General features: G+C 42.0%; 1 protein-coding gene across 4 annotated transcripts in view; it reads left to right on the forward strand.

Annotated features, from left to right (window-relative positions):
* Positions 1–20908, forward strand: part of LOC101713541 (S-adenosyl-L-methionine-dependent tRNA 4-demethylwyosine synthase TYW1) — a 195536-nt gene that overhangs the window by 1373 nt on the left and 173255 nt on the right. For 3 of the 4 annotated variants that reach the window (XM_087195741.1, XM_087195739.1, XM_087195743.1), the window contains exons 2-6: positions 947–1077; positions 2348–2485; positions 9420–9521; positions 12204–12398; positions 14885–15172. In XM_087195741.1, the coding sequence (XP_087051867.1) occupies positions 947–1077; positions 2348–2485; positions 9420–9521; positions 12204–12398; positions 14885–15172 (854 nt within the window). The remainder of the gene's footprint in view (positions 1–946; positions 1078–2347; positions 2486–9419; positions 9522–12203; positions 12399–14884; positions 15173–20908) is intronic. The other variant, XM_087195742.1, reaches the window with a different exon arrangement.

The following is a 20908-nucleotide window of genomic DNA, read 5'->3' on the forward strand; positions in this document are numbered from 1 at the left end:
AGTAGGGGAATAGCTGGGTCAAATGGGGCTTCCAGTCCTAGTTCTTTGAGGTATCTCCATACTGATTTCCACAATGGTTGCACCAGTCTACACTTCCACCAGCAGTGGAGCAGTGTTCCTCTTTCCCCACAGCCCCGCCAGCATTTGTTACTGGTTGATTTCATGATAGCAGCCATTCTTTCTGGAGTGAGGTGGAATCTCAGCGTTGTTTTCATTTGCATCTCTCGAATGACCAGTGATGTTGAACATTTTTTCATATGTTTGTTTGCCATTTCTTTGAAGTAGAAAGTTTTAAAAACTGCAATTTGGATCTGCCAAAAGTGGGTTGGAAATATTTGGGAAAACAAATGCCTCTAGCTCAAGATGCACAGAGTTTTTTTTGTCCTTATTCCCAACACAATACAGTATGACAACTGTTGATATAATAGTTACATTGTATTAGATAAGTAATGTAGAGATTATTTCAACATATACGGGAGGACGTGCGTAGGTTATATGGAGATATTACACTATTCTATATAAGGGTCTTGAGCATTTGTCAGTTTGGGTATTTTCGAGGTCCTGGAATCAATCCCCCTCGGATGACAAGTATTATAGTTTGCAATAGGAAAAGGGGAAGAACTTTTACTACTGTTTTAAGCTTTACCTAGGGAGTAAGCATAACAACAAAATCAACTTATAATTATCCATTAAGTGGTTTTATTGGAGTATTAAAATTAGATTTCTTAGCTGGATTGTTGATTATGAAGGCTGGTTTTGTTTTTGGAATTCTTTTTTTTTTTTTGGTACAGGGGACTGAACTCCGGACCTTGTATTTGTGAGGCAGGCAGCAGAACCAATGAGCTAAATCCCCGGCCTCTGTTTTTGGAATTCTTAAAACAAGGATAGAAACCTTTGAATATGTGACTTTAAACAAAATGACCTGTATGTATCATTTTAAATTTAGATCCTTCCTTGGATGTGTGGGACCTCTCCTCACCTTTATTATCATTATGGATAAACAGGTTTTACATTTACTTGGGCTTTGCTTTTGGCCTTAGCCTTTGGATTTGTTTCCAAATTGTCATCAAGAAGCAGGTAAGTGGTATGGTTTTTCTTTTTTTTCTTTTTAAAGAGAGAATAGATAGCAAAGTTCATGAAGAATTTAGAGTGCAGATTTTCTAATGCTTTCAGACAAATACAGAAAAGAGGAACTTTAAATCACTTATGTTTGATCTCTAGATTTTTTTTTTAATGGTTAAAAATTTCTCAGTTTTTAGAGAATAAGTTATAATGGACTAAGTTGGATACAGGATGCTTTTTTTGTAATGAGAAATTAACTTTTTATAAGAAAAACAAGCAGTTTTCACTTTTAAGAGGTAGGCGTTCTCTCCACTACTTAGGAGTCAGAAGTAATTTTCTACTGCTACTCCACTGGGAGATGTTACAGATGAAAGTTGTACATTTTTGGTTCTCTGTACCCTCAGGTACTGCAGGATCTGCCGAATGTGGGTTGGAAATATTTGGGAAAATAAGTGTCTCTAGCTCAAGATGTACAGACCTTTTTCTTGTCCTTATTCCCAACACAATACAGTATGACAACTGTTGATATGATAGTTACATTGTATTAGATATTATAAGTAATGTAGAGATTATTTCAACATATATGGGAGGACGTGCATAGGTTATATGGAGATATTACACTATTCTATATAAGGGTCTTGAGCATTTGTCAATTTGGGTATTTTCGAGGTCATGGAATCAATCTCCCTCCGATGACAAGTATTATAGTTTGGATCTTAAATTTCCCCAGAAAGGGCAGTAACCAAAGGTACAGTCACCAGCCTTGTGCTCTGGGAGGCAGTAGAACTTCTAGGGAGTGGGCCTCGTGGGCCGAAGCGGGGTCACTGGGGGTATGCCCTTAAGGGGATGTGGGTGCACCAGCCCCTTCTTGCTGGTTTTTCTTCCGGGTCACCATGCAGTGAGCAGCTTTGCTCCCTGCTGTGTTGTGCTGGCTCACACAGGCTCCATATCCTGGGCCAACCAGCCATGGACTGAAACCTCCAAAACAGAGCCCAGATAAATTTTTAAAATACATTGATTGTCCTGGTTATTTTGTGACAGGGATAGAAAGCTGGCCAACACCAAGTGAAGACTTTGTAGTTTTACCTCAGAGAGAATGTTGATCCAAAAGATAGGTCCTGCTTTTAAAGCACCTAATTATCCCAAGAGGTTCATATTTGAGAACAACCAGAAAGATTAAGAGAATTATAAGTGGGTGGATCAGTGTGTGTGGTCATTTCATCCCTGCTGAAGTGGGGAAAAGATTGAGAGCTCATGGATTTTTGTGCACTTGTTTATTTTTAAGACCAAGAACTCACAGGAGAAGTCTATTCCAGAAGCAACTCAAGATTTGATGACTAATGGTTATATCTCCCTTCAAAAGAAGGAGATCTTTGTGTCTGGAGTGAAGATTTTCTATGGTTCTCAGACTGGTACAGCAAAAGTAAGAACTTTTTAAGATGCTTTTTCTTTGGTTTCTTGACATTTGAAGAACACTCCTAGAAAGTGTCTTTTACAAATTAAACGCAAAGGGGGTGAATCCAACAAAAAGAAAAAGTCATGACAAGGCTTTTAAAACTTTTAACTTCAGGCCGGGGATTTAGCTCAGTGGTTTCGCCGCCTGCTGCGCAAGCGCAAGGAGCCGAGCTAGATCCCCTGTGCCAAAAAAAAAAAAAAAAAAATTAAAAAATTAAAAAATACTTTTAACTTCATCTGCCTAATGAGTATATAATTCAATTTTGTTATTGTTCATTATTAGTATTTTTCTGATTCTAGTGTTGCACACCTTTCCCTTGTGCTGTACTGGCTGTTCTTGTGTCTGCTTTTTAATTGGGTTGTCTGTTAATGAGCTGTAAGAGTTCTATATATATTCTGGTCATAGATTATATGCATTGTAAATATGGTCTGTTTAAGGACTACTTTTCTTTTTTTTTTTTTTTTTTTTTTTTGGTACCGGGAATCAAACTCGGGTCCTTGAGCTTGCGCAGCAGGCAGCGAAACCACTGAGCTAAATCCCCGGCCCAAGGACTACTTTTCATTTTAATGATGTCATTTAAAGTTCTAAATTTTGATGGAATCTCATTTATCAATTTTTTTCTTTTATACATCATGTTTTTTGAATCCTAGGAAGTTCTTGCCTACCCAAATTCATAAACATTTTCCCTTGTAATTTCTTCTTAAAGTTTTATACTTTTAGGCTTTCATATTTAGGTTCATAGATCCTTTCAAGTTATTTTTATGTATGGAAATAAAGGGTTGAGGTTAATTTTTTATATACGGATACCAGGTGTTCTAGTGCCATTTGCTGAAAACACTATTTCTCGGCTCTTGAATTGAGTTTATATTCTATAAAATGTTAATATTAAATAATCTTTCATAACTCAGTGGACCATATATGTGTGGTTCTATTTCTAGATTCTCTGTTTTATTCCAGTGATCTATATGTCTTTCCTTACACCAACACTGCCTTGATTACTGTAGCTTTAGAGGAAGTCTTAAAATTAGGTACTAAATGTCTTCCAACACTTTTTTTTTTTTTTTTTACTTTTCTAGGTCCTCTGTACTCCTACATAACTTTTAAATTTCAATATCCAATTCTTCATTTATAGCAAGTATACATAGACCTGGATTTTTATATATACCTTGTGTTTTCTAATCCTGTTAAATTCAAATATAAGTTCTAGGGGCTTCTAGAGATTTCTTAGTATTTCTCTGTAGATGATCATTTCATGTACATATAAAGATTTTGCTTTTACCTTGCCAATCCTATCCTAATTGTGTCATTTTATTGCCAGACTATTTTGGTTTGGGCCTATGTTTCAAAGTTTAATGGACAGATGAAGAATAAGCATATCTGCCCTTGTTTCCCACCTTAAGGAAAAAGCATTGTGTCTTCTCCATTCATATAAGGTGTTTTTGCTGGAAGTATGGAGTACATGTCTTTGATCTGTTGAGAAGGTTTTGTTCTATTTCTAGTCTCCTGATAGCTTTTATCATGAACAGCTGTGGAATTTAGTCTGCTACTTTTTCTCCAACTAGTGACGGGGTCATATGGCTTTTTCCTTTCCTCTGTTAAAGTGATGACTTTTGGGGGTGGTTCCTCCAATGCTGAACCAACGCTGCCATCCCAATAATAAAACCACTTTCTACATACTGGCAGATCTGACTTCTAATAGTTTGTTTTGTTAAACAAATTTCTATCTATGTTCATACGTTTTTCTTCTATTATCTTTATTTAGTTTTAGGATTAGCACAATGTTGAGTTTCTAAAATGAGGGGAGAAGTGTTCCTTTTTTCTGCTTTAATTGTTTGATATAATTTATCAGTTAAAATGTTTATGAGCCTGCTGTTGTCATATAGGTAGGTTTTCAAGCTAGGAATATACTTTCTTTAATAGGTGCTATTCAAATTTTATATTTCCTCCAGAGTTAGTTTCATTAATTTGTCTTCCAAGGTACTTCTTAGAAGTTGTCAAATTTATTTCAAAACAGATTTTTTTTTTTTTTTTTTTTGGTACCGGGGATCGAACTCAGGTCCTTGCGCTTGCGCAGCAGGCGGCGAAACCACTGAGCTAAATCCCCGGCCAAAACAGATTTTTGAAATATGCTTTCTATATCCTTTTAAATTCTATAAAATCTATGGTGATGTCTCCTAGATCTTGATATTGTAATTTTAAAAATGTATAATTGATATTGTGTAATAGGAAGAAAAGGTCTAAAGGAGTAGGGGAAGTGGGAAGGGTAGGGGAAAGGAAAGAAGGGGAAAGAAAATATATGAGAAAAGAAAAAAAAGAAAACAAAGTCTTTGCAAATAGGGAGGGTGGCGGGGGTGAAGGGAGGGCAGGGGAATAGGGAAAAAAATAAGAACCAAGATACATCACGTAAAGGTACAAGATCCCAATGATGAATGTAACTGTATTGTACACCTAAAATGTACCAATAAATTTAATGGGGGAAAAAGGAAAAAAAAGAAAGTGTCTTTTAGCAGTGAACTGACTTGTACTTCTAATTTTCTTTGATCTGTCTCCTTTTTTTCCATCGTACACTTTTCCTTCCTGGCTCTGCGTAGGGCTTTCTTGTCTCGTGCTGAAGTGCAGCTGGCTGGTGGCGTCTGGTGGTCCCTGTCATGGAGGGTCTTTGTTCTGAAGCTTCTGTCTTAGCAGAGCAGAGAGGGTTCCAAGTCCATTCCTGATGCCTGTGGGGGAAGAGTCACGGCCAGTATGGGCTGTTACTTTCACAAACTGTTTTAATTTTTAATAGTGGTAAAGATACATCAAAGTAGATAAATATGCAGGTGTCTAGCTGAAAGCCGCCTCCCATTCTTTAATTGTATTTAGAGCCACTTGTTTTTTTGTTATGAAGATCACAGCTATTTAGTGCTTTCTAGGAAAAGATTCTAAGACAGGCTAGCCTGAAAATGAATTATTAGAAAAAAAAAAATCAAGTTAATTTTGTACACTACAAAAGAGGACTCTGCTGCCCTCTTGTGGATGTTGTGGGGAACAATACTTCTTATGTCACCAGGTCTAGAGTTTAGGTAGGTACTCTACTCACGTTATAGTTAAAGGTTATTTATTAAGTTCAGCCTTAAGCAATAGAGGTGGAAAACCTGAACACAGGCGAAAAGGTACCTGAGCAACCCAAAGTCCGCTTTATGTTACTCATATAAGCCTTTATTTAGATCTCTGTGTGTGTTTTTTAAACATCAAAAAACAGTGGTAGCAACTCCAGGTGCAGAGAATCTGCGTTATCCCTTTCTAGTTTTCATTCCTTCTAGGGTTATTTCTTTAAAACCTACTCATGTTGTGTATCTAGATTTATCAGTGATGAAAAAGATTTTGAATTCTTCTTACTAGTTACATAACACGATCTCAGTGGTTTAATATTACTGTCTGCATCACAATTGGTACAGGTTGGAGAGATGGCGTCCCTTTTTTTGGTACCGGGGATTGAACTCGGGACCTTGTGCTATGTCCCTGGACCTGGCTTCCTTTTTAACACTGTATCCTGTGAACATTCTAACGGGTCAGGGTCACATCTGATTAATTCCCCTTTAGCTTTGTGTGGAAGACTATCGAAAACTTGCGCCCTACAACTTTGAAGGTATTTTCCTGTTGTCTCCTAGCAGGTAGTGTTGCCGATGAGATGAATTCACATTTTTCTCTGTAGATGACTACTTGATTTCTTTTGCTTTTGGGATCATTTCTTTGTCCTTAATGTTTGAAAATGTTGTGAGGTGACAGGGTTGGACCTTTTCTCAGCCATTCTTGTGAGCACTTGGAGTCTTTGTTGTAAAGATTTCTGTGCATTAATCCTGCTACATTTCTAGGATAGATTTCTTCTCCTTTTTCTTTCTTCCTGGAACTCTTGTTAGTTGGATGTTAGACCTTTTCTTCTATGTGTCAGATCTTTCCTTTCATAGTTCTTTTAACTTTTTCTTTCTTTTAACTCTTTCTTTTTTAACTTTTAACTTTTCTTTCTGTCCAGATCTTTTTCTTTTTGAAACTGGTGCTCACTGTGTTGCCCAGGTTGACCGTAAACTTGTGATCCTCCTGCCGCAGCCTCTCAAGTAGCTAGATAGGCACGCACCAGCACACCCCTGACTCTCCAACCTTATTTTGAAATTATTTTGTTTTTCAACTTTTATAGTAGTATCTTGTTCATAATTTAAGAATGTATCTGTTTGAATTCCTTTTTCTGATTCTGATTTATTTGTGTTCTCAGTTTTCTTGCTGTTGGCCTTTCCCCTGCTGCCTGGTCTTACCATGTTCTTCGTGATCTTTGGTTTTGTTTGTAGGACAGAATGATGGGATAGGCTGTATAGAGTTTCTCTTGTTGTGTGAACAGACTAGTAGATTCTCTTGGGATTCTCTGGGCAGAGAGGGTCACGGCACAAGCCACTTGTTGGCTCTGTGACTCCTCTAGCCACCATCCTGTTTTCTACTTGTTGATAGTGAAACTTGCAGAGTTCTGTGTGGGCTCGATGTCTCTGATTTCTCTCTTGTTTATCGTGAGCCCCTGCAGTAGGCTTGTGTGCTCATCCCTGCACTGGGCACTTCCATGTTGCTAATTCTCAGTCTTTGTCTTCCTTGACCTGGTAGCTACATGATCCTCCTTTATTCTTCAGATACTCCCTTCAGTTCACTCTTAGTACATTGTCCTCCTGGTTCTTTTCTTGGTCTGTCTTCATATCATTTGCCGGCGTCCTCTCATCCAGTTGACCTTTACAGATTGGCAAGTCTCAGGGCGCAGTCCTGTGGCTGTCTTTCCTCAGCTGCGCTCACTTTCCAGTGCCCTGCAGGATCTTCTGATCCACCTTTACATTGCACTTATGAGGCTGGTCATGGGTTAGCAGACTTTCTGTAAAGGTTCTGTAAGCTGGATGATCATTATAGCAGTTGTTATTTAGGTTGCGAGCCATGTGCTCTTGGTTGTGACCCCTCAGCTCTGTGATGTGTGGAAGCAGCCACAGATATGAGGAAAATGAGCTGGCCTGACTGGATCCCTGTCCACTGCACACAGGACAGAGGGCTGCGTTGGTCCTGCAGGCCCTTGTTTGCTGGCTTCTTTATTTGATGCTGACCTGCAGATTTATGTTTCAGATTAGCACTGATCTCTTGTTCCACTTGCCTGTCTTAGATCTTTGTGTGGATGTCTAGGAAGCATCTGAAAATCAGCATCCTCAGGGTTTCCAGTTTTTGTCCAAACCTGTTCTACTTTAATCCTTACCATTTCTTTAAATGACAGCCTCATCTTTCCACTTGCTTAGTCCAAAAAACCTTTGGCTGCTTTTTCTTACAGCCTATGTCCAGTCTGTCAGCAAATCCCCTTTGTTCTGCTTTTTGAATGAATCTGGGTTTGAATTACCTCTCCCCTTCTTCACCTTTGCTCTCCGAACCATCATCCTATTCTTTCTGGGTGACAACAGCTGACCCCTCTGCCTGGGCCACCTCACAGGCCGCTCCCTCACTACTTCCAGTCTGGCTCAGGCCTTAGCTTTATCTTTGAGGCCTGTCACGGCTCTCCCATCCCAATGCCTGCAGCAGGAGTTACCGGAGGACTTCATGGGCTTGAGGCTCTGTCCCTGAGACTGACTTCACACGCCACTCGCAAAGGCCCATCAGAACCTTGGGGTTTCCCACACCTTCCCAGCTTCAAGAACTCAGTAGGACCAGTCATAAAATTCAGGGAACTGCTTGAGTTACGTCGACTATCAAGCGTTCTCTTAGAAACACCCTGGCTCAGGAGCAGGCAGCTGGAAGAGGGGCACAGGGTGAGGTGTGGAGTAGCAGGGTGGGCAGAGCTGGCTTGCTCTCTGCCCCGGGTGTGTCCCCCTCTGCAAGCCCCGCTGTGAGTGACCAGAGATGGGAGGGGCTGCAGTTACTTCCAGTTGTGTGTGCCATTCCTGGCTTTGGCAGATGATAGTTTTAGTTAGTAGTTCAGGCACCTAGGGTGTAGGAACCAGCCTGTGAGCTCGAACCTGACCAAGGGCTGACGAGGATGAAAAATAAAGTCACAGAAACAGGTTAAAATCCAGGGGGCCAGGGGCTCATGTCTCCCTTCGACATAGAGCCTCAAGTGACTGGCGCCCCTTGGCTTTATTCACTCAGATTTGGCACGAGCAATTAGAGTTCCACAGGGTTCATCTGTCTCCCTCCCCTCACAGTAGTTCTCTGGGTGAACAACTGGAGAGTCTACTTTTCAGGTGCTTTTACTTCTCCCTGCAGCTAGTGGGCACGCTTGGTGCCCTCTTTTCGGTGCTCACAGATGAAGGCAGTTAGGCCTCATCCTCCGCATCTGATCTCCACACAAATGAAACAGAGGAAGGTGTTTTCTTGGGGTACTTAAATCTCTCCAGAAGTTTTCGCTTTCTCCAAACATTTAGCTTTCTCCAACAAAGAGCTGGCAGAATTTTTGCCTGGGGAGCCTGGGGAAAGTTGCCTAGGCCCTGAGACGTTGTGTGCATTTGTTTCCAGCGCACATTGGAACCAGTTGGCTCTGGTCTGCCCCTCTCCCTCCCACCTCGTAGTGGCTGCTGCCCCTCCAGAGGCCTCTGGCCTTCCGTCAGCCTGAACTTCCCGAGCGCTTTCTCCTGTCCCCTCACTCTCACATCCCTATCTGGGCTTCTGTATATTTATTGTGTGGGCCAGAGCAGCTGGATGCCAAAAGCCAGCATACACTGTCACAGAGTGAGGAGGACAAGGGGACGTAAACGCTCAGTCCCTCTCCTGGCTCGAGTGAGAGCATAGGTGTTCATGATGGGAAAGACCTGTCACGAGACAAGTTTTTCATGAGGAATGCTGCATTTTCTTGCCAACACAGGTAATTGAGGGCTTTTTGGTTTTTTGAAGACTTCACTTGATTTTTTTATCTTTCTAGGGATTTGCAGCAATTCTTGCCAAAGCAGTTACCTCCCTCGATCTGCCGGTGGAAGTTATTAATCTGAAAGAGTATGATCCAGATGATCGTCTGACAGAAGAGGTTGGTGATTGTCCTACTGTTTTGTATAATTAAGGCTGAAATTTAATCAACCTTCTGACTTCTAGCATAAATAGAATATTCAGAATAAATTTAATTTCTTGCTAAGGGATCTCAGAGGATTGAACTGCAGGAGGAATGAGAAGTGTTGAATGAGTGGCATGTCTGTCACCCTGGGTGTGGGGCCTGGGCCCGTTCGTGGAGCATTAGATTTTCCTGGGGTACATTAGCGTGGGGAGTGGTGAAGTCCCCTGTGGCCCCGTCTCGGAGTCTCACTGGGGAGGGAGGTTGTTATTGGTCATGTGTGCCCTGCATGAGGACGGTACACAGGCAGACCAAGAAGTCCAGAGCACAGAGTTCGAGGGATAGGGGTCTCTTAGTTGTGTGACCTCAGCCTATGGCTTAGTTTTGTGAGGATTTAACTTTTTCACTTGGAAAGTTCACTCCCTCCCATCCACTTAGGCCCAGTGAGCAAGTTTTGCCTTTCAGCAGTGCTCCTCATAGTGTGGTCCCTAACCCAGCAGTAGCAGCATCTCCTGACACCTTGTTAGAAATGCAGATTCTCAGGTCCCAGCCTAGCCCTGCTTAATTCCTGTTCCAGTTCTGGAGAGTGACCCCAGGGCCTTTACACTGAGCTACATCCCCAGCCCTTTTTAAATTTTGAGTCAGGGTCTCACTAAATTGCCCAGGCTGAGTGTGAACTTGTGATCCTCCTGCCTCAGCCTTCCAGGGTGCTGGGATTACAAGTGTGTGCCACCATTCCTGACTATGGGACTTATTTTTTTTTGGTGCTGGGGATAGAACTCGGGACCTTGTGCTTTCGAGGCAGGTACTGGAACCACTGAGCTAAATCCCTGGCCCTGGGGCTTGTTTTTAACAAATGCTCCATGTGATTCTGATGTAGATGTCGGAGAAACAGTTACTTGAGGGTCCACACATTTTTCTAAAAGGGGTAGGCAATGAATATCTTTAGTTTTCTGGGCTCTTCAGCTACCATCAAGTCACAAAATAGCTATAGACAAAAGCAAGTGAGTGTGGCTGCATTCCAGTGAATCTTTGCTTTAATAACAATCAGAAAAATCCATCCTTGGGGGCACGAGTCCTAGCTACTAAACAGGTTAAAGTGGACCAGGGCACAGTGGCACACACCTGTCATCCCAGCACTCTGAGAGGCTGAGGCAGGAGGATCGAAAGTTTGAGCCCAGCCTGGGCAACTTAGTGACTCGCTGAGACCCTGTCTCAGGATAAAGAGAAAGGCCTGGGGATGCAGCTCAGGGCCAAGGCCCTAGGTTAAACCCTCAGTACTTACCCACCCTCAGATGCTAAGGTTGGGAGCTTCGCTTGAGCCCAGGATCCCAGCCAGAGCAACATGAACAGCATAGACTCAGTCTCAAAAACAAGCCAGCAAGCAAAAAACAAAACAATAAGTCACAAAACAGATTTGTCCATGAATTATAGTCTGCCTGTTGTTTAGCAGTCCTGCAGTGTGTAGCTGCAGTTCTGTCCATTTCTTTCTTCCTCCAAGATAACATTGGTATACAGATGAGTGTGCTTAAATGTGCTATAAATAATGTGTGTATGTATATGTATATATATAAATAATTTTGTTGTTTTTGCAGCACTGGGGATTGAACCCAGAGTTTTTACCCTGAGCTACATCCCCAGTCTTTTAAAAAAAATTTTTTTTGGTACCAGGGATCGAACTCAGGTCCTTGCGCTTGCACAGCAGGTGGCGAAAGAACTGAGTTAAATCCCCGGTCCTTTTTTTAAAATTTTGAGACAAGGTCTCACTAAGTTTTTCAGGCTGGGCTCAAACTGAGATCCTCTTGCTTCAGCCTCCCAGAGTGCTGGGATTACAGATGTGTACTACTATCCCCAGCTTTGTAAATACAGTGGTACCTCGGTTCACGAACTCAGTTCTTTCCGTGATTCTGATCACAAACTGAGTTGGATAAGAACCAAATAAAAGTCAATGGGTACATTCAATGTTGACTGTATGGGGAAATCTGATTTGGTTCTTGTCCACTTCGGTTTGGCACCAGAAGTGTGGAGGGTATTGAGTCTATGAACTGAGATACCACTGTAATTTATGGAAATTAACTAGCCAAGGTGGGTACTTAATTATAAGTAAGAGTACAACCCACTTCATGACTTGGAACTGTGGAAATACACTCGGACTAGCAGGACTGAGGATGTTGTTACTTTGCATTGAGTGTTAATTCTCTTTACATTTAAACCTTTTTCTGTTTTTCTTTGGGTGCCGAAACTGAGGGCTAAGCATGTGCTCTACCACTGAGCTTTGCCCCAGCCCCTTATATTTAAAAGTTTTATCGCATTACTTTTCCAAGTCATTTTTCAGGAGCCTTTCTGCATTTTCCCCGATTCTTTGGGATCTTTGTTTTTTCTATGACCAAATGGGGACGATAGGAATTTGTATTCTACAAAGTGGAGTGGAGTCTGTGAAGAAGGCCCCCGGGAGACACCTGGGCAGGAGGAAGGGTGCATTTCTTCCTCATGCAAGGCCGGCTTGCAGTGTTTCCTTCCCTGTGAGAATGAGTCACGTAGTGAAAGTGCGCTGTGTCCTCAGATTAAAAGCCTTTGCCTCATCACAGTAGGTCGTGTCTTGAGTGTGCTCGGTAATCTGCACATGGAATAGCCTTGTGAAGTGGTCACTGTCTCGGTTAGGTCACCAGTCAGAATGTCTGTGCCTTCCTGGTGGCCACGTACACCGACGGGTGCCCGACCGAGAGTGCGGAGTGGTTCTGCAGGTGGCTGGAGGACGCGGCTAGGGACTTCCGGTTTGGCAAAACCTACCTGAAGGGTATGAGATACGCGGTGTTTGGCCTGGGAAACTCTGCCTATCCAAGCCACTTCAACAAGGTTAGTGTGTGTTAAATGACAGGGACAAATTCTACTTTAATCAAAAAACAAAAAGTACAAACATGTATGTGTATTTGAATCTACAAACTTTGTTAATTAATAACAAATTTCTTGGCTTACTTTTTCTTTTTTTCCCCTTAAGTTCTTTTATTGGTACATTTTAGGTAAACAATACGTTTACATTTATCATTGGGTGTTTGTACCTGAACATGATGTATCTTGGTTCTTATTTTTCCCCCATTACCTGTGCGCCCTTCACCCCCTCCACCCTTCCCTATTTACATAGACTTTGTTTCCATTTTTTTTTTTCTTTTCTCATAATTTTTCCTTTCCCTTCTTTCTTTTCCCCCTCTCCTCCCACCACCTCTATCCCTTTGGACCTTTTCCTATTTCAAAGTATCAATTATTCATTTTAATCATTTTCATCCTTATTTACACTTTCAGTTTCTCACACCAGAGAAACTATTCGGTATTTACATGTGTGTCCTATTTATTTCACTTATGACTGTGGCCTCGGTATGCATCCATTTAGCTATAAATGACTCTAGTTTCTTGTTCTTTATGGCTGAGTAGTACTCCATTTTATAAAAAACCACATCTTCTTTATCCAGTCTCCAGTTGATGGGCACTTGGGCTGTTTCCAAGCTTTAGCTATTACAAACTGTGCCGCTATAAACATGGGTGCACATATATCGCTGTGGTATGATTCTTTTAATTCTTTTGGGAAGATACCCAGCAGGGGAATAGCTGGGTCAAATGGGACCTTTAGTCCTAGTTCTTTGAGGTATCTCCATACTGACTTCCACAGTGGTTGCACCAGTCTGCACTCCCACCAACAATGGAGGATGGTTCCTTTCTCCCCACACCCCCTTGGCTTACTTTTTTTTCCCCCCACTGTTCTGGGGATTGAGTTACATTCCTGTCCCTTTTAAAATTTTTTATTTTAAAATAAATGCTCCATAAGTTGCCAGGTAGCCCAGACTGGGTTCATACTTGCCATCTTCCTGCCTCAGCCTCCCAGAGTGCTGGAATTAACGGATTTGTACCCCTGTGCCTGGCTCCTGTGTTACTCTTTATAGCTGCCACCTGCTGCAGGTACCCAAGCTTGAGGCAGAGTGGGCTTTCAGTATATTTCTGTTGAATACAGTGAACACGAGTGTGCTCCTTACTGTCCAGTGTCTTAGTGGGACACTCTCCGTGCCAAGTCCAGCCTCCTGCCCCCAGGCAGAACCTTCTAGATGGAAGGTCACCGAGTCTTTGGGCTTTGTCAACTGCCTGTTGTTTTGTAAAATAAACTTTACTGCCCAAACTCCTTTTTGTTTTCTCTTCTTTTTTTGTGGTGCTGGGGATTGAACCCAGGGCCTTCACACTGAGCTTCACCCTAGCCCTTCGTTTTTTATTTTTTTATTTTGAGACAGGGTCTTGCTGAGTTGCTAGGTAGCTCAGGCTGAGCTCAAACTTGCAATCCTCCTGTGTCAGCCTCCCAGAGTGCTGGGAATAGAAACCTGTGTCACCATGCCTGCCCTGAGCTAAGTCTTAATACAGGTGAACTCATTTTCTTTAAATCATTTACTTTTAAAGGAGAATAGTAGAAAAACATTTATTGCCCTTTATGTGATAAAACATTAAGATTTGTTTTCATGCATCATTTTTCTAAATGAAATGACTTGGTTCCTTTTCCTTTGTATCCTGTCCTCTGTACTTTAAAAAGTAAAACAATGGAACCTCCTGTTTTTTTCATGGTTCTAAAAGGTCGTCAGAAGTTTGGTGTGTGCCCAGCTCCCTGGAGAGGGGCCTGCCGGGCTTGCCTGTCTTGGGTGGGGTGTGAGAGATGACAGGCAGCTTTCTTTAACCTGATTTTATGTGATTTTCATATCACAGTCTAGATTTCCCCTCATATTTTTAAAGAAATTAGATTAAGAATGAGAAAGTTAGGATTTATGAGTATTTTCTGTAAGGCCCTGCCCCTCAGGAAGCCTGCTAAGCTTTTGCATTCTGAGTCCTATTCCTGTTGGACCCTGTCCCTCATCTTTATTGCCACCTCACAATGAAATAAATTCTTGAGTTTATGGAAATGTATGTCTGGCCAGACTGATTGCATTTGTACTTTAGTAGTAAATGGGGTTTAGTTCCATAGGTTTTGTTACATTTTTGGAACCATTTTATTTTGTTAATGAGTATTTTGTTCTGACCATGATTTAGAGTGGTTGATTTCAAATTCTGTTTTGGCTATTAACCCTTTATCTGCTTAACAAGTCTATTTGTCCCTTTGCTAAACATAGAAATCTGCAGAAAGAACGTGGAAAACGCAGCCCTTTGGCTTGTGGCTGGAGCTGGAGAGCTCAGATCGCTTTCCTGCTGAGCCCTTCCCAGGACCTCGGCTGTCTCTGCTGCCCTGGGCCCTAGAGACCCTTTGGGCTGGTGCAGAGCAGTCTGCAGCCCGATTTCGGGGATTGTGACTGGGCTCACCTGCCTCTCTCCCGCAGGTTGGCAAAAGTGTGGATAAGTGGCTCTGGATGCTCGGAGCGAATCGTGTGCTGGCTCGAGGGGAGGGTGACTGCGATGTGGTCAGAAGCAAGCATGGCAGCATTGAAGCCGACTTCATGGCCTGGAAGGCCAGGTTCATCTCTCGGCTGCAGATGCTGCGGAAAGGAGAGAACAAATCCTGTGGCGGCCGCTGCAAGAAAGGCAAGTGCGAACCCAAGCCTCGAGGCTCGGAGGAGGCGGAGCCAGGGTCGCACCCTCCACCTGGATCGCATCCCAGAGACGCCAAGGTGTGTAGCCTGCGCCAAGGTGTGTAGCCTGCACATTCACTTCTCACCACTTTCCTCCTGGGTGTGGACAGAGCGCGGGCTACCTCTGCCCTGAGAGGCCCAGCCTGGATTTCCGACTGCCAGGAGGAAGGCCAGGAAGGAACACGGGTGCTAGAGGCTTGGAGAGAGCTAAGCTGCATTTTCCTGGATGCTCTCCCTTGTCGCTTCTTTAACTGCTGCATTGCTACACTTGGCGAGATGTTTAACACATTGCTCAGGTAAGAAAGGGAGGCTGAGAGAAGTTAATTGTCCCAGTCAGAGCGCCTGTCCTATGAGTCCCAGGGTGCATCTCCCTGAGTGAAGGCTGCAAGTCCTGAATTCCTGTTTCTCTTCCCTTACATCCTGAACATTTCCTCTCAGTGTTCTTCAGATGCCCCAGTTCCTTTGAAATTCACGTCTTCAGGCCACGTCGCTGCTGCTGGCTTCCCAGCTGTGACCTTTTGGCCACCTGGTCACTGTCATTCAGGAGGAACTTTCAGTTCTGACTCACTGTCTTTCTCTAGCTTTATTCCCGTCGTTACTCTCTGTGGCTCACACATCCACATAAATGCTTTATCCAGCTCCCTGGCCTGACAGTTTCCGGGCCTTCACACCGCTAGGAGCCATTTTTGCCACCAACCTTGGCATCTCCCTTCCATGGTGACTGCTGAAATTTAAGTTCTGGTGGCCTTTACTCTGACCTCACTCTGGGGCCTCCACTTCACAGTTCTTTGATCCCACTTGATCTCATTTTCTTTCTCACTAGATGCTGGGCACTGCTTCCTTTACTTTCCTCTTTAAGCCCTGTTTAGATTTTTTTTCTTACTCTCTCATAAACACCTCCAGTGGCTTTGCCCTCATTCTGTCTTCCAGCCAGGTCGAGTCCTGCTGTGTGCTTTCTCTGCGATCTGCCCACCAGCTTCAGCCCTCTCTCGCACTCTCAGATGTCTGCTCACACTTTCTTTCTCCCCTTCCTCTGTGTGCCCACCTGTCTGCCAGCCTTCCCCACCTTCCCTGTCCCCTGTCTCAAGACCGGTTGTCCAGGTCCTGTCTGCTCAGCCCTGGCATCAGGCCTTGGTTCCTTCTGTTTACTGCAGCTCTTTCCTGTTCCATCAATGGCTCCATGTCTGCCAGATTGTACCCATACATAGATAAAGTGGAATCATTTGTGTTTAAACAAAAAGTAAGTAAAAAACTAATCCTTGTTCCACATTTTTAGTACTGGATCCATTTGTCTGCTCTTTTTTCTAGTCTAGAAATCTTTTTTTATTGAAGTAAATTTGATAGCATAAAATTAACCATTTGAAAGTATAAAGTCCAGTGGTGTTTAATATGTTCATAGTTTTGTGCAGTCACAGTCTGCTATTGAGTTCCCAAACCTTTTCATCTCAAAAGAAATCCCTTTACAGAGCCTGCTGCGAAAGCACAAGGACCTGAGTTCAATCCCCGGTATCAAAAAAAAAAAAATCCCCTTACCGAGTTGTTCTCTGCTCTCCTCCCTGCCCCCAGCAGCCCTCAAATTTGCTTTATTGTTTGTCTTTGTCTAATAAAAACCAAGGTCTCTGCTCCCTCAGGTCGGTGTCTCTATCTGTTTTGTGCTACTGTAAGAGAGACTGGGTCATTCATTAAGGGCTTCCTGCTGCCCTCTGCCCTCAGGACCTATGCACCTCCCGAAAGCCTCTCCTCCAGCACCAGTGTCCTGAGCACTCAGTTTCCAACACATGCACTTCACACCGGAGCAGACAGTTATGGTGCCTCCTGTGAATGCCTGTACTTTTTGTTTTTGTTTTTAATTTTATTTTATTGGTACATTTTAGGTATACAATATGATATTCATCATTGGAAATTTGCCCCTTTACATGATCTCTCTCTGTTCTTATTTTTCCCCCTTCACCTGCCCTCCCTTCAACCTCTCCATCCCTCCCTATCTATAAAGACTTTGTTTCGGGCCGGGGATTTAGCCCAGTGGTTCCGTCACCTGCCTCGCAAGTGCAAGGACCCAAGTTCGATCCCTGGTACCAAAAAAAAAAAAAAAAGACTTTGTTTGCATTTTTTTCATTTTCTCATATTAATTCCATTCCCTTCTTTCCTTTCGCCTACCCCTCCCACTTCCCCTTCCCCTTTGCACCTTTTCTTCCTAGTTCACATTATCCATTATACCTTTTAGTCCTTATTTACACTTTCAGTTTCTCACACTAGAGAAACTATTTGGTATTTACATGTGTGTTCTATTTATTTCACTTAAGAGTATCGCCTCAATATGCATCCGTTTAGCTATAAATGGTTCTAATTTCTCATTCTTTATGGCTGAGTAGTACTCCATTTTATAAAAAAACCACATTTTCTTTATCCAGTCTCCAGTTGATGGGCAATTGGGCTGCTTCCAAGTTTTAGCTATTACAAATTGTGCCACTGTGAACATGGGTGCACATATATTACTGTGGTATGATTCTTTTAATTCTTTGGGGAAGATCCCCAGCAGTGGAATAGCTGGGTCAAATGGGACTTCCAGTCCTAGTTCTTTGGAGCAGGGTTCCTCTTTCCCCACATCCCTGCCAGCATTTGTTATTGGTTGATTTCATGATAGCAGCCATTCTTTCTGGGGTGATGTGGAATCTCAGCATTGTTTTCATTTGATTCTCTTGAATGACCAGTAATGTTGAACATTTTTTCATATATTTATTTGCTATTTCTACTTCTTTGAGAAATGTCTGTTCATTTCAGATGCCCATTTTTGGATTGGGTCTTTGAATTTGGGAAGTCTAATTTTTTAAAGTTCTTTATAGATTCTAGATAGTAGACCTTTGTCTGAGGAACAGGAGGTGAAAATGTTTTCCCACATTGTGGATTGTCTCTTCACGCTGCTGGTGGTTTCTCTTGCTATGCAGAAGCTTTTTAATAAGAAGAGATCCCACTTGTTGATTGTGCTAGTTCACGGGCAACTGAGGTTTTGTTCATAAAATCTTTTCCTATACCAATGTCTTCAAGAGTTCTACCTAACCTCTGTTCCAGCCAGTTCAGCATTTCTATTTTAATATTTAGATCTTTAATCCATTTTGATTTTAGTTTCGTTCATGGTAAGAGATACAGGTCTAGTTTTAATCTTTGGCAAGTTGAAACCCAGTTTTTCCAGCACCATTTATTAAAGTGGCTATCTTCCTCCAGTGAGGGTGTTTGGCTCCTTTGTTGAAGATGAGGTGGCTGAGTGTGTCTGGAGTTTTTTGGCATCTTCTAATCTGTTCCACTGGTTTTCAGGTCTGTTTCTTTGCCAGTTCCATGCTGTTTTTATCACAGTAGCTTTGTAGTATAGTTTCAGGTTGGGGGTTGTGATACCCCCTGGCATGTCTCTGTTACCTAAAATTGCTTTTGCTATTCTGGGTCTCTTATTCTTCCAAATGAATTTTTGGATTGTTTTCTCAAAGTCTGTGAAGTATGCTGCTGGAATTTCAATTGGGATTGCATTGAATCTATATAGCTGTTTTGGAAGTATGGCCATTTTCACTATGTTGATCCTTCCTACCCAGGAGCAGGGGATGTCTTTCCATTTTCTGATATCATCTTCAATCTCTCTTTTCAGAGTGCTGTAGTTTTCAGAGAAGAGGTCTTTGATTTCTTTCATTAGGTTGATTCCTAGGTATTTCAGTTTTTTGGATGCTATTGTAAAAGGAATTGTTTGCCCTATTTTTCTCTAGTGAGTTTTGTTGGTGTAGAGGAAAGCTATTGATTTTTGTGTGTTGACCTTGTATCCAGCTACTCTACTGAATTTGGTTATTAAGTCCAGAAGATGTTTGGTGGCATTGTTGGGGTGTTCTATATAAAGTATCATGTCATCTGCAAATAATGACAGTTTGACTTCTTCATTCCCTATCTTTATTCCTTTTATTTATTTCTCTTGTCTAATTGCTGTGGCTAATGTTTCCAAAACTATATTGAACAGGAGTGGTGACAGTGGACATCCTCGTCTTGTTCCTGATTTTAGTGTGAAGGATTTCAGTTTTTGACCATTTAGTATGATATTGGCTGTTGGTTTTTCATAGATAGTTTTTATCAGATTGAGGTAGAGAGCGTCTATTCCAATTTTTTGTAGGGTTTCTATCATAAATGTGTGTTGGATTTTTGTCAGATGCTTTTTCTGCATCTATTGAGATGATCATATGGTTTTTGTCCTTGGCTCTATTAATATAGTATATTGCATTGCTTGATGTGGATATGTTGAACCATCCCTTCATCCCTGGTATGAATCCCACTTGATCAGGGTGTATGATCTTCTTGATGATCTTCTGCATTCTATTTGCCAGTGTCTTATTAAGGATTTTTGCATCTATGTTAATTAGTGAGATTGGCCTGTAGTTCTCTTTTTCGGTTGAGTTTTCCTCTGCTTTGAGGATCAAGGTGATGCTTGTTTCCAGGAATGAATTTGGGAGTACTGCTTCCCTTTCAATTTCATTGAAGAGTTTAAAGAGTAGTGGCAGCAGTTCCTCTCTAAATGTCTTGTAGAATTCAGCAGTGAAGCCATCAGGACCTGGGCTTTTCTTTGTTGGTAAGTTTTTAATTACATTTTCAATTTCATTGATAGATATTGAGTTGTTTAGAATTTTTAGGTCTTCTTTGTTCAACTTTGGTAATTCATAGTTATCTAGGTATCTGTCCATTTCTTCTGTGTTTTCCATCTTATTGGCGTATAGGTTCTCGAAGTAGGTATTGATGATCCTCTGGATTTCTGTTATAATCTCACCCTTTTCATTGCTAAAAGCATGGATTTGGGCCTTTTCTTTCCTTCTTCTGATAAGGTTGGCTAAGGGTTTGTCAATTTCATTTATTCTTTTGAAGCACCAACTCTTGGCTTCATTAATTTTTTGTATCGTTCTCTTAGTCTCCATTGCATTGATTTCTCCTCTGATCTTTATAATTTCCTCCCTGTACTTTTGGTTTTGGCACATATTTCATGTTTTCTTGGTTGAAGAGTGGAAAACTTGAATGTTATAATGATTAACTCTGGAAATGAGATTCTTCTCCCTGCAAGATTTGGTTTTGTGCTTTTTTTCTTTTTATCTGAAGGCTGCGGCCTGATGAGGGCAGCTTTGCGTCCCAACTTCCCTTGGCCTCTGCTCCTTGTAGCAAGTCCTTATCCCTCTTCTCCGTGACCCTAGGAGCTGTCAGGAAAGTGTCCCCAGAGTTCAGCTGATTGCCAGCTCTGTCTCTCATCGCCTGGGATTCCCTTCTTGGTTCATGTTCAGTCTCTTTGGATTCCATGTATTTTTGCCAGCTCAGGGATGCATTTGAAATGAGTTTTTAAAATATTGTTCACTTGAGTTTTGCATAGGACAGTTGTCCAAGGTGTGTAACTTCCCACATGAATGGTAACAGAAGTCAGTTAACTCTTTTTCTTCCTGGTGTGGGGACAGAACACTGAGTGACATCCCCAGCCCTATTTTAAGACAGGTCTCGCTAAATCCTTAAGTTACCCAGGCTGGGTTTGAACTTTTGATCTTCTCGGCTCAGCCTCCTGTATTGCTGGGATTACAGGCGTGCACCACCATGCTCAGCTGACTTCTATCTTCATTGTGCCATTTCCTCTTTACAATTTGTATTTGTGTATCTAAGACATCACGAATCCCAAACAGCACTTTTTATTTCCACTCTCCCAGTGTGTTTGTTCCTGGTGTTTCCCCTCTCAGTAGACAATATCTCCATCTCATTTGCTTAAAAGGAAGCTTA

Source organism: Heterocephalus glaber, unplaced genomic scaffold, assembly GCF_053883595.1.
Source record: "Heterocephalus glaber isolate CG9 unplaced genomic scaffold, H.glaber_assembly_v1.0 deba00001610, whole genome shotgun sequence".
In the NCBI taxonomy this organism is placed as follows: Eukaryota; Metazoa; Chordata; class Mammalia; order Rodentia; family Bathyergidae; genus Heterocephalus; species Heterocephalus glaber.